Source organism: Chelonoidis abingdonii, chromosome 11 (genome assembly GCF_003597395.2).
Source record: "Chelonoidis abingdonii isolate Lonesome George chromosome 11, CheloAbing_2.0, whole genome shotgun sequence".
NCBI lineage: Eukaryota > Metazoa > Chordata > Testudines > Testudinidae > Chelonoidis > Chelonoidis abingdonii.
The window spans coordinates 45,158,620-45,171,533 of NC_133779.1; the positions used below are offsets into that span (position 1 = coordinate 45,158,620).

Below are 12,914 nucleotides of genomic sequence, written 5' to 3' on the forward strand. Positions count from 1 at the left end.
GTGGATCTGTTTCAGTGGGAAAGACATACATTTAATGTATTTTTTAAAGTGAACCAAAGGAAGCATTGTCTCTTACAGGTGGCTCCAGTGTCATACCTGAGGATAAGCACCAGTCCCCAACTCTACACTGTTAGCGGCACATCTCTGATGGCATTTCCTCTGGGGATGGCTCTTACTCTCACAGTCCAGTTCTATGACAATATTGGGGGAAAATTCCATGCCCAGAACACCCAGCTTTACCTGGCTTTGAACAGGTACAGTCCTGAGGAGGTCGGCACATAGCTGACTGGGGTAACTAAAACGCACAAGTAAAACTTTAGCATTACAAGTGGTGGGAGAGGTGAAAGAGTCTGTATTTCAGGGCTAAAACAGATGTGAAGGGAGCTCTTCAGAAGTGAAAAGCTGGTTCACCGACTCACTGGGCTATGTCAGCCATGGGGCTTTTATACTTATCTCTTCTGGGCATCCAAAGCTCTGTTCATTTTCTTTTGACTGGGGCTTGTTTGCTTTCAGAGATGACCTGCTGCTAATCAGACCTGGGAGTAAGAATTACACATACATTGCTCAGGCTGTGAACAGAGGAGTGACACTGCTGGGGATCTGGGATGAGAAGCACCCAGGCATGGCTGATTATATCCAGGTGCCCGTGGAGCATGTCATTGAGCCAGACCTCTCAAAGCCCATTGCAGTAGGAGATGTGATCTGTTTCAGCACTCCTCTTGTAAACCATGAAGGTTTGTGTGTTGTTTGTCTGCTGCTGGTGTTGTCTCGGTCTATTGTGGTGTTAACATGACCTGTTTCGGTCACCATGTTAGATCTCACAAGCTAAGCAGAGCTAGGCACCCCATACTTGAATGAGAGACCACTAAGGGACAAAGGAGCGGTGCTGGGGATTTAATGGGGGACCATCTTCCCCAGAGTCAGAACTGAACCGGTGTCCCAGCATGGAGTTAGGGTTCCCTGCACAGCTGAAGGTATTGACGTGAAGGCAACATAAAACTGTGGCTGTGGGAGGGGTGTTCACTCGAGTGTCCTGGCCAAATTCTAATCCAGACACATTCCACTTTCATAAAGTCGTCCGATTTCAAGTTGGTATGGCTTCTAATTTCTCCATTAACTCTGTGACAGACAGGATAAGGGCCAGTGTAAAATGCGTAACTGCTTAGCGACGGGAGTTTGAATGCATATTGGCATTAAGGAGTTAATATCGGACATGTTAAAATGCTCTCAGCTTTAGCTTGCCATACCAGGAAGAGCCTGTTTAGCTTATTTTGGCATCCAGTAGTAAGAAGGAGGAGATGAAGCATGTTGCATGGCTCTGGCTTTGGCTCTACTGCACGTGGGGAAAGCGGTGTTGGCATGACTTCTGCACTAGGTTCGTTTCTGGGATTGAGCACAAAGGGGGCTCTATTGGGTCTGGTGGAAATCCTGTTCCTACAAGAGCCTAGCTTAATGCAGTGAAGTGCTGCCAGTGGCAATTCCTGTCTAGCCCAGAACCAGAAAGTGTCAGCTTTAGTGGGTCCTCAAGAGAGAGTATCTGCTTCTTACTGTCTAATGACAAAGGGCCTAATTCTCCTTACACCTGCATTGGCTTTGTTATGAATTTACACCAGTACAAGTAAAAGGAGTATCAGGCGTATCTCCTCCCTTCTCCAGTGCTCTAGGACAGTGATTCTCAACTAGGGGTCTGGGGCCCCTTGGGGGACTGTGAGCAGGTTTCAGGGGGTCTGCCAAGCATTAGACTCGCTGGGGCCCTTGACAGAAAGCTGAAGCCCCACCGCATGTGGCTGAAGCCCAGGGCCCTGAGCCCCACCTCCCAGGGCGGAAGCCAAAGCCTGAGCCACTTAGCTTCATGGGGGGCCCCTGTGGCATGGGGCCCTGGGCAATTGCCCTGCTTGCTACCCCTTAATGCCAGCCCTGGCTTTTATATGCAGAAAACTAGTAGTTACGTCACAGGTGGGCCACAGAGTTTTTATAGCATGTTGGAGGGAAAGGGGAGAAAGCTCAGAAAGAAAAAGGTTGAGAACCGCTGCTCTAGGATTCAGGTGTGGGCTCAACCTTGCTGTCCCTGACCTTGAGTGTTTTGCATCCTTTCATTCCAGGGCTGCTATTTTCCTCTTTTTTTCCTTACTCACCAATGGGGGACTTCACAGCCATCCAAGAGGGCAGGCTGCACAGGGGCTACTGACGGGTGTTCTTTATACAGAGGGTTCTCCAGCTGCATTAGAACACTCAATACAGAATAGTCGGTGCTCCTGCAACTCCAGTTTAATTACTGTCTTCTCATCATGGCACAGTAAATTAGGCTTTGACCGTGTCTTAGGAACAAAAGGTAGGCAGGAGTGCCAAACCCTTGCCTTTATCCTATAAAACCTTATCTGAGCATTCCGTTGACTCAGTGACCCTAAAAATTAACCTGCAGCCTTATGGTTCTATTTTATTCATGTAAATATGATTGACAGACTGCCTTTGCAATCAAGCAGACAGTCAGCTCGGTGTATTCCACTGAGTGGGGGGCATTTGTGTAGCATGACTATTGGAAAGGTTCACTTTGAGCTCTAAAAAGACAAGATCTGTGAGTGTGGCCTACACTGTATGAACTCTGTGAAGGTGCTTTAGGGGAAGTGACATCCGAAACCTATTCCCAGCACATTCAGTGATTCCTTTCATGAAGTGGAGACTGACTTGGCCTTTATAGGTGAACCTGGGCTGTGGCAAGTCTCCCCCACTGGCATTCTTGAGACAGACCCTTTGAGTGGAGCAGCATTTGTGAAGAATGCTGGGACAGCTACAATCCTCCATGACATCCCAGGGATAGTGAAAACATACAGAGAGGTATTTATTGCTTACCACTGCTTGTGCCAAGAAAATTCTTCCCATAAATTACTTGTATGCTGCGCCCATGGCAGTTAGTCTGTATTTACCTTGGAATCCTTTTGTTTATAAGAATTCACAGCCCAAACTTAGAAACTGAAAGCAGCACTATTAGCATAGTGGCTGAAGACTCTGTTATGGTGCTGCAAAAACAGAGGTTTTACTGTAACTTGACATGGGATAATTTGCAAACCTGGATTCAGTTGCTCTGTAGGAAAAACAGTCGTGCAAGTAAGTTAATAGGGTCTTTAAAAAGAAGACACTAAGGTCTTGGCTACGCTCGACACTCCAAAGTGCTGCTGCAGGAGCGCTCCCGTCGCAGCGCTTTGAAGTGCAAGTGTGGTCGCAGTGCCAGTGCTGAGAGAGCGCTCTCCCAGCGCTGCACATACTCCACCTCCCCGTGGGGATTAGCTTGCAGCGCTGGGAGCCACACTCCCAGCGCTGGGGCCCTGTTTACACTGGCGCTTAGCAGCGCTGTAACTTGCTGTGCTCAGGGGTGTGTTTTTTCACACCCCTGAGCGAGAAAGTTGGAGCGCTGTAAAGTGCCAGTGTAGCCAAGGCCTAAGAGCTTGAGTCTTTTACACCACTCTGACAGCATAAAGGGGACTTAGTAAATGACAGTCTGGTCCCAAAGGTAATTAAATCGCTTGGATCTGGAGAATGGGAGAATGTTTAGTAGCAGAAAAATAGTTACAGCAGTTACAGCAATAAAACTCCTCACTGTCCACATGAACATACCAGTCTTTTGAACACAAATTTATACCCCATTTTATGTTTTAGGTAGTTGTCAATGGTTCATCAAGATTAAGCCTCCATCTTGGTCCCAAAAGTTACCTAACCAATACTCCTAACTCTTCTGAAGTCTGGGTTTTCGTTGCCACAGGCAGTGCAGGAACAAGCCTCAGAGGTAAGACCTATTACTGCTGGATTCTTCTAAATTCCTCCAGCTTGGCCTAAACTACTGAACTGCTGCAGTTAATGGGGTGATTCTAGTGTTTGTTCCATGGGAGAGCAAATGTATTTATTCTGTAGGAGCCCTCATATTTGAGAGAAACTGAATTGCAGGTAAAAAGCAATTTATAAACTGGTCTTCTAGCACTTTATTCAAAGTCAGTATAAACCATGCAGGCTTTATAACCCTAAAACGAGATGAAACTACAGCTCAACCTTTGTAACCGCTAGACTACAGATTACTAGTACATCCTATGTGTCCGTCCAAGAATCTCAAAATCAGGGATATTTTCTCATGTAAAATAGGATATTCTTTTAATGTAAGCCTTGTCTGGGTTACTTTCCCTCCAAGTGCAGCTCAGATGTCAGTGAATGGAATTGGCACCATAATGGATTAAAAAAGGACAAGGCCTATTCTTATGCTGTCAATAAAAACTTCCAAGCCCTAGTTTATAAGTAAGAAAAACATGTTGTCTGTTTCGAATTCAGCTTTGTACTTTGCCGTGAAATGATGGTAGGTGTCAGTGACTTACTGGGAAAGACTCTTCTGTCTGGGAAGTGTAGGTTGGATGGAATGATAGACTGGCCTCTCAGATGGTCTAGCCACCAGAGAAAGCTCCATCATCTGGGCTTGATAGAAGGACCCATTGTGATCATACTAGCTCATTCATTCTTCCTGTTCTCTCTTCTAGGCCCATGCAGCCCTAGTCAGCTTTATGCAGTCACCAGTCTGCTTCGCCCAGCGTCTCACTTGCTATGCCAAGTTGAGTTCAGCAGCACAGTGCTGGATATTCCAGCAAGTAAAGTCTTTCGTGTCCGGGCACACTTCAGCATTGAAAAAGGTAGGCACGCCGGCCCCTTTCCAGGGACAGGACCAGGGATTTGGGGGATTTTTCATTTTTGATGATTTTTTTTTCTTCCCACAAAATTCCCATTTCTCCACGGATTGAGAACATAGTGGTTTCACAAACATTGTTAGCACTGAGTAAGAATATGCATAGTGAATTCTCCTTTCCCCTCACTGTTTGTAGTTTTCTGGTGATAGATGGCTGATATATTAAAAACAATCAAACCCGAGGCCTCTGAATGTTTATTCTTTGTTTTTCCCCATCTTGAATTCAGGTCTCTATGCCTGCCTAATCACTGCGAAACCCCAGTCTGATGAAGTCCTGCTGGCTTTGAGTTTTGCTGAGGTCTCTGTATATGTGATGGTCTGTCTCTTCAGTGAGCAAAGCAAGGATGGAATGCAAAGAATCCTGGTTCCCTTCCTCCCTGCATTTTACCTTAACCAATCTGAACTGGTTTTTAGCAGCAAACAACTAAATGGCAAGATCAGAGTGCTGGGAGCTGAGAAAGTGTTAGAAAAGCTGGAGGTACATAGAAAGCTTTCTGCCCCTCCATTCCTGGGGCATATACATACCTTTCTTCCTTCTATTTAGGATGTATCTGTAGGGAAAATCTGATCCCAGTATACTAGGTGCAGTCTGAGCAGTCCCTTGTGGGAGATTCTTCAAGAAATTATTGAGTTACTTCTGTGTTTGGAAACAGTGGTGTTTTTTTACAGTACTTGAGCACTCCCCCTCTTTTATATCAGGAGGGGGGGAAAATGGTGGACAGGTAGACAAGGGAGAACCTAAGTTACAATAACCCCACTGCTAGGCAGGCCATTGGACAATCCTCTTTTGGGGTGGTTTGTCGCCTGTCTGATACTGAAAGAAAACCGGATGGGGGATGTCATAATGAAGAGCTTGCCACTCCTCCCCCACTGGAGTGACCTCGCACATTGTCACACCTGCCAGGGCAGGGCAGTGCAGTCTTCAAAATGGCACCTCCCATGCCGCATAACCTTGTGCACACTTTGTGTGCAAGGTCATGCCAGCAGCCCCGGGCCATTTCTGGAAGTATCAGCTGCCGCACATCCAGTATTCTGCTACCCACTGCAAATGATGGTAATTACAAGAATACTTGTTATCACTACTGCACTGTTGTAAATAACCTCACTATTCTATGTTTGGGTGTGTAATATTTAGGGTCCTACCAAATTCATGGCCATGAAAAAAAACGTCACGGACCGTGAAATCTGGTCTTCTGTATAGTATAGGGTAAAAGCACACAAATTTCACAGGGGAGACCATTTCTCAAATTGGGAGTCCTGGCCCAAAAGGAAGTTGCAAGAGGGTCACAAGATTATTTTAAGAAGGTCGCGGTATTGCCATCCTTACTTCTGTGCTGCCTTCAGAGCTGGGTGGCCGGAGAGCAGTGGTTGTTGGTCGGGCACCCGGCTCTGAAGGCAGTGTCCCACCAGCAGCAGTGCAGAAGTAAATGTGGCAATACTATACCATGCCACCCTTACTTCTGCGCTGCTGCCTTCAGAGCTGGGTGGCTGGAGAGTGGCAGGTGCTGACTGAGGTCTCAGCTCTGGTCAGCTCTGCAGTCAGCAGTGCGGAAGTAAGGGTGGCAATACCATACTGTGCCATCCTTATTTCTGCGCCGCTGCTGGCACCGGCTCTGCTTTCAGAGCTGGGATCCTGGCCAGCAGTTGCTGCTCTCCAGCTGTCCAGCTCTGAAGGCGGCAGCTGCCAGTAGCAGTACCACAACCCCCCTACAATAACCTTTCAATCCCGCACAACTCCGTTTTGGGTCAGGACCCCTGAAATTACAACACCATGAAATTTTAGCTTTAAATACCTGAAATCATGAAAATGATGATTTTAAAAATCCTATAACCGTGAAATTGACCAAAATGGACTGTGACTTTGGTAGAACCCTAGTACTATACAGACCTGGCTTGTACTGTTTTTGTTTACCTTTTCAGTAACTGCTTTTTGTCTGTTTTCAAAGGTCCACCCCAACTCTCCTGTGATAATAGTGAGGCAGCCTGAACATTCGCCCAGCATGCCTGGACTTGTCTCCTACCCAGTTAGTGTGGTCAATCTCACATCTCTCCACCAGATGGCAGCCCCCATCTTTATCAATGTCTCTTGTATTCTTACAGGCCAAAGAGTTACCATAGCCGTGAGAGTTCTGGCAGGGCAGCATTTGTTTAGTAAGTATCAGCTGGTCTTATTTGCATGAGAAGATCCAATAGTGCCATCAAAGTGGTTTGCTAGTTCCTGGATCCTCATTCTTTACCGTTCCAGACTCCTTTCCTCTTACAAGAAAGGGAAACAAGTCTACCTTGTGTCTAGGCCTGAACCTGTGTGGTATCTTAACTCTCATTGACCCTACTGGGAGTTAAGTACCGGGCCTCAGTCCTTCTGAATGCTAACTCAGTAATAAGGGGGCCCTCTTTTGTTCATTTCACTGTGAAGACGAAGTGGGATCACAAAGAAGAGGCTTACTCCCTCGGTGTGAAGAGCTGAACTTGATGCGGGTGGGAAGAGGAGTTGTAGGGAGCAGCAGGTTAATAATGACGCAAAGCGGTTTCCATCTGATTTTATTTAGTCGTCTACATGACACGAGCGGGTGGTCTGGGTCTATTTCCTAGTGAAAGGGGAGTCTCTGATAGAATCGGGAGACTGAATTGCCCTTAGTCCATGAGATGGTCCCTTCAAGTTCTAGTGAGGCACTTTGACGGGGCCTGAGCCAGGAAACTTTCACTGCACCTGGTCTAGGGAGAGAACTTCATTCCTCAAGGCTTCAGTACCAAATTCCTATTGAAAGGATTAATGATTTTGAAACCGCTTATTTAATATTTAAGTTAGTTTTTGCAACAAAGCAGCAGAGGGGTTAGATGCATGTCTCTACCGTGTCATTTATTACAGAAACTAGGAGTTGCCTATATACAAGACTAAATATTACCTCACTTTTCTGGAAAATGTTAGGTCAGTGCAATGAAGCAGGAATTGTCCAACAGCTTATGGGCTCTTACCAGATCCTTCTCTTCACCCTCTTTGCTGTTCTAGCATCAACAGCTGTAATCTTTCTCAGTAAGTGAAAACACAAGAGGTTTGCAGTTAAACAGGCAGCTTTACCTGTGTGTTCATTCAGTCTTTGAATACAATCATTTGTCTGTTATACTTTGTGTATATTTTTAGGAGTGCAATACTGTTTTGAGTGTTTGAAAATTACAAGCACCTTGATTTAAAAACCAAAACTGTACACACCACAACCAGCCACATTTCAGACCATGTTCTGAAATAAAATACATCTAGCACACAAAGGTTTAACCCCCAAAGATCATCCTGGTGTCTGTCCTAGTTCTGTAACGCCTTTCAAGAACCTGTATACGTACTGCTGTACAGGGATGCAGCCACTTTTCATGTAGACAACAACTAGTATCCACCAGTGAGGAAAGGGCATTTTGGCCAATAAGAAATATGTAGGTAACTAACCTACTATCTTTAATGACCACATAAAGCAGACAGGCCCTCAGTTTATAAAATCTCAGGAGGGAAAATCCCACCCACCCATAATAAATGTCATGTAACTTAGTGAATCTGCCTCTGAAGGATAACAGGCTGAGTTTCTGCTCCTGCAGTCACAACCTATAGTTCCTGAAGTTTAGGCTGCTGGGACATGTTGTACACAGCAGCAGTGCCAGGCCCCATTCGTCAAATTAAACTGTCCTCCTGGTATGAAAAATCACCTTCGGTAAACTTTAAGGGAAAAAAATCAATGTGAGTTCTTTGCACTGGGATATATATGGAGCCTTTCACTGCTAGAGCTTGATTCTTCTACTCTTAAGCCTGAAATAAACCAAAAGTCAGTAGCAGGCTCAGTGGCCTACATGAAATGAGTCCAGTTCCTAAAGGATTGGCTTCTCTCCAGGGAAAAGTCAAATTCCTTTCTCTTCTCTAGGCATGGTCACTCTGGAGTAGGGCTGAGGTATGTTGGCAAAGGGCAGTATGGTGGAAACTTGCCCTGTCACTATTTATGCTGTATCTCTTCTGGGGCTATAGAAGATTATTGGCTCCAACAGGGGTACCTTTTGAGCACTACTGATTTAATCTTTAATAGATAATGTTTATTTACACTTACTTATGATGGTATCGAAATAGTGCAACATTTCTGCCAGTTTCACCTATTGATTTTGGTACCCTGTGCCACACAATTAGTGCCAAAATGCACCTTCTCTTCCTCCTTCACAAACCTGCATAAATAGTAGGGTGCAGACTTCATTATAGGGTTTTGACCCACACAAGCTGTGAAAATGTTTTTTGTGGGAATATCTTATTTGCCAGTTTGGCGTTTAGACAAAGTTGCATTGATTTAGTTAAACTTGTGGAAAAACTCATGCTTGTTTGCATGGCTTATTGCACTGTCTTAAACCCATACTACTGGACAAGCTAAACAGCACCTCTCTCTGTAGAACACTCAGAGTTAAAGCAAATCAATGAGTGTGATGTCAACACATAAATTAGAGCATCTTAGCGCCCCCCCCCCCCCCCACTATCATTCAGGAATAACGGCTTTAGTTCCTTGTATAAATAATCCCGAAGACTTCAAAATGCCATGCAGCTTTGTGTTGGTTTAAAAATCACAGCTTAAATTAAACTGCTGTAACCTTGTACACAAGCCTGTAGCATGAGACTGTATCTTCACACCTGCTCCACTGATATTACAATATTGGTTATTTTTGCAGCATACAATGCCTTTCTGACCAGAGTGCAGACTGTACCTATTGTGTATGTTCCTACATCAGGTACACCTCAGACAGGTAAGCTGGAAACTTGTGTAACGAGATGTATATAATTGATTGGAACAGCTGTATAAGATAGGACAGTCTCTCACCCTGTTTACTCCCTTTCCCAGCCTCTCATTGCTGTAAAACAAGCTCACTTCTCTGGAGGCAGAATAGCCAGCCTGGAAAAGTGAATTTGAATTCCTCTAGCAGAGATCAGGTATTTCAGGTGTAGCTCTGTTGGTCCCAGGATAGTGAGAGAAGACGGGTGAGGTAATCATTTGTTGGTGACAAGAACACAAGATATTACCTCCCCTACCTTGTCTCGGATACAGGAAAGGGCCTGAAGACTTAGGAAGGAACTGTTTTCTATAAATTGCAAGGTTAGATGGCAGCAGCTGTCTCATGTAAAAACCTGTCCTTTTTGTTCCTGTGTCCTAGGGATATCCAAGGAGTCCAGTATTTATCTGAATAACCTTTTCCCCCTACACTTAGGGTATTCATATCTTCCAGTTGGTACTCAGCAACACAGTGCAAGAAACAGGACACAGCTATGGCTTTGGAGTGTACGGAGAAGGCACATCTGAAAGAAGTACCTACTTGTACAACAATAAATGTCTAAGTAAAGCGTGATGTTAGGTGTAGTCCCAACTCCTGTAACTGGAAGTCACAGCACCTTCGTGTTTCTCTGGGACAAACAGTCAGACTCTAGACTCTTCAGGCCACAGTGATAGGTACTGAACAGGCGCCCCACTACCAAGTTGCCAAAGACACAATAGAGTTTGTGCCATTCTACTTTAAATGATCAGGTAGATCCTGCAACAAGAAAACTCCCTCATGATTTGGGCCAGAATGAAGTCCAGAAGCCACCCAGCAGTTTGACTTTTAGACCTTTTTCAGGCCAGTAATGTACGATACAGCAGGCTTGTGCCTGCCTGTAGGGGTAGAGTCTCCGATCAGAGCACTGAAAGGGTAACAAGGTACTTTACTGCGGTTGGAGGAATATTTGGGAGTCACTTGCAGAAGCCTGTGCTGTCAGCAGGGCAAAGTCAGGATTCACAGTGGTTGAACCTTCCATTTTAAGAAGGATCAGATTATGCTGACATCTGAGGAGAGGGAAGGATTAGAGCATAACTAGTTTCACTCCAAGGTGAACAGGGGCTCACTGCATATCCATATTCTTTCCCTGCTAAGAGTCATTAGCACCTGTTGCAATTACAAACAGGGCAGAGTCAAACTCAGCCCAGAAAGTGTTTTCACTCCTGTTGAACAGTTTTGCTGTCATCACCCAAAAGAGCACTACGCAAGTATCAAGTTAAGCAACAGACTAAGCTGTATTTTATCCAAAATTTATTGACAGTCAGATGGGTGAAGCTACAGGGACAGTATGAAAGTCATGTTCTCCCCTCACATTCTAGAGACATCTTTAAAGCCTTCTGTTCACATCTTGGCACTTAATGTTGCTCTGTAGCTGAATCCCATGCTCTTGAACCATCTATATTTGTCTGTGCAGCCAACTGCGCAGGTAGTCTCACCCATCTCAGACACTTTCGTTTAGTGCTGCTTTCGTCTGAAGGAGCATCCTAGATTAGGAAAGAACAGTGAGAAATCCCAAGTACGTTACCAGCCTGTGGGGGGGATGGTTGGGTCATTTACTCCTTTGACTATCGTAAATAGTGAATTGTGCCCAGTCTGCAGGAGGGTGCCAGCACCACAAAGCCTCTAGGGGTTTTGAGGGAGGCGGACTGTATTCTCATAGCTCAACAAGGACTCGGCCACTGGGAGAGTCTGAAATCTTCAGGATCAACAGCTCCAAAATCCAGTATGTCAGATACATCATTATAGAAGTAAAACGAGCCAACAGAACATGGAACTAGCTCAAATAGTCCAGGCGTGGCTCAGATAGTTGAGTATATTCCCAATGACTCTGTGGGGACCACCCCTAAATAGCCATCCACCCTAAGCATTCTTCAGGAATCCTCAAGGTTTCTGGTAGTTCTATCCTGCCAGCTGCTCTCGGAGACTAATTGTTGCTGGTCACTTAAGAGGCATTTCATTATACTTAGCAAACCCACTCTCTGCAAGCACTTCAGACACATACTGGACAATCTTAGACTCTTCTCAAGTGCCACTCAAGGTAAAATTTTGGATCTGGGGTATTCTAACACAGTTGTGTACAATGCATTAAGAACCAAGATATACAATTCCTGCCCTGAGGAATCTATAGTTCAAGTAAAACAAGAGCAAGACAAAACAGTAAAACAATATAGTGGCTGGCTGGGGTTTTTTAAAGTACAAATTGCTGTTTACCTTCTGTAAGCCTTGCCTTTCCTCCAGTGGGCTGGCACAGCACAGTTGAGCAGCCAACACACAGAACTACAGTCTGAGCATGGCTGAATACAGTGGTGATTTTATAGCAACCTGGAACAAAGCACAAGTTTGAGGTGAGCATATTCTACAGAAGAACTGAGGCAAGGTTATTTCCACTGCTGGAGCAATGACAAAGCTGGCATGTTATTCGAGAGAGGTTTTGACATTTTCAGCAAGCAAGTGAAACTTTAATCTGCTGGAGAAAGAGAAGAGGGCTAAAGGCAACAGTGAAAAATGTTCATTGCTCTCGCCATAATGGGGATTTAAAGGGTTCTCAAAAGCAAATGTTTTAAGCTTGCATTTTACAGGTAGTTACAGCAGACTGCAGAACCCCTGTCCCTGGGTCTCAGGGGAAAAAAAAAACAGTTGTCCATGAGCTACAATAATGAATTCAGCTAACATCAGACAATTAAATTGAAAGACAAGCTAATCCCAGGGCATCCCCATGGCAGGGGACTAGCCAGAGCACATAAAGGGACTTCTGCACTGGGTCTAGTCCAACAATAGTCTCTTTTTTTGTCAAGGTCCAAATTTCTTGGTCAAAGTATAATCAAGGTCCAGACTGTAGAGAAAACTTAAAAAAGGTAAGATTCCAGGACCCCTTCAAAAGCACCAGGCAGTCTGGATTTGGCCTGCGTTTCCCCTCTAGCCCCTGGCCAGCTCTACCGAGATACGCATTCCTTACAATTGACACAGGTGCGAGCTCAGTTGGATGCCAGGGTAGGACAACTTCTACCACCACCGTCTTACATGCTCAGGGTCGGTGTTGACTACAGGGGCTACCAGTTTACCTTCAGACTCCTGGCTGGGGAGCTAAGCGGGACTGCTCACAGCCTGGGGGCGAGCCCGTTCCCATGCGCCCAAGGGCCCCGCCCCACACGGCTGTAAGGACCAGCTGGGGGGCTAGGGCCTTACCTGGACACTTCACGTCCATGAAATAGGAGTTCGGACTCTGGACCAGACGCTTCTTCTTGTGTTTCCGCTTCTCCTCCTCGGGGGAGGGATGCAGCAGATCTTTCGCCAGCTGCAAGCCAAGCACAGCGGGTTAGGCCGGCCCGGGGGAGGCGCTGGGGGAGCCCCTTCCGCACCCCCCCCC

General features: G+C 45.6%; 2 protein-coding genes across 5 annotated transcripts in view; one reads left to right on the top strand and one right to left on the bottom strand.

Moving 5' to 3' along the window:
• NUP210L (nucleoporin 210 like) overlaps window positions 1–10,321 on the top strand; it is a 121,741-nt gene extending 111,420 nt beyond the window's left edge. Inside the window, exons 30-40 of one of the 4 annotated variants that reach the window (XM_075071017.1) lie at window positions 79–254; window positions 514–734; window positions 2,699–2,835; window positions 3,655–3,781; window positions 4,518–4,667; window positions 4,948–5,198; window positions 6,667–6,871; window positions 7,650–7,754; window positions 9,410–9,484; window positions 9,580–9,668; window positions 9,944–10,321. In XM_075071017.1, coding sequence (XP_074927118.1) covers window positions 79–254; window positions 514–734; window positions 2,699–2,835; window positions 3,655–3,781; window positions 4,518–4,667; window positions 4,948–5,198; window positions 6,667–6,871; window positions 7,650–7,754; window positions 9,410–9,484; window positions 9,580–9,668; window positions 9,944–10,081 — 1,674 coding nt within the window. In that variant the 3' untranslated portion in view covers window positions 10,082–10,321. The other 3 variants (XM_032793656.2, XM_032793659.2, XM_032793662.2) reach the window with 3 other exon arrangements.
• Window positions 10,322–10,781: 460 nt separating this feature from the next.
• On the bottom strand, window positions 10,782–12,867 carry RPS27 (ribosomal protein S27). Its single transcript, XM_032793663.2, has 3 exons — window positions 12,734–12,867; window positions 11,759–11,869; window positions 10,782–11,031 (listed from the first exon to the last, which is right to left on the bottom strand). The coding sequence occupies exons 1-3, from the start codon at window positions 12,750–12,752 to the stop codon at window positions 11,003–11,005; spliced, it is 159 nt and encodes a 52-aa protein (XP_032649554.2). The 5' UTR covers window positions 12,753–12,867; the 3' UTR covers window positions 10,782–11,002.
• Between the last annotated feature and the right edge of the window lie 47 nt (window positions 12,868–12,914).

Excerpts from the sequence above, each read along its gene's own strand:
- RPS27 (XM_032793663.2), bottom strand. Across the intron at positions 11,032-11,758 it reads AAAGGCAAGGCTTACAGAAG|GATGCTCCTTCAGACGAAAG; the intron begins GTAAACAGCAAT and ends TTCCTAATCTAG.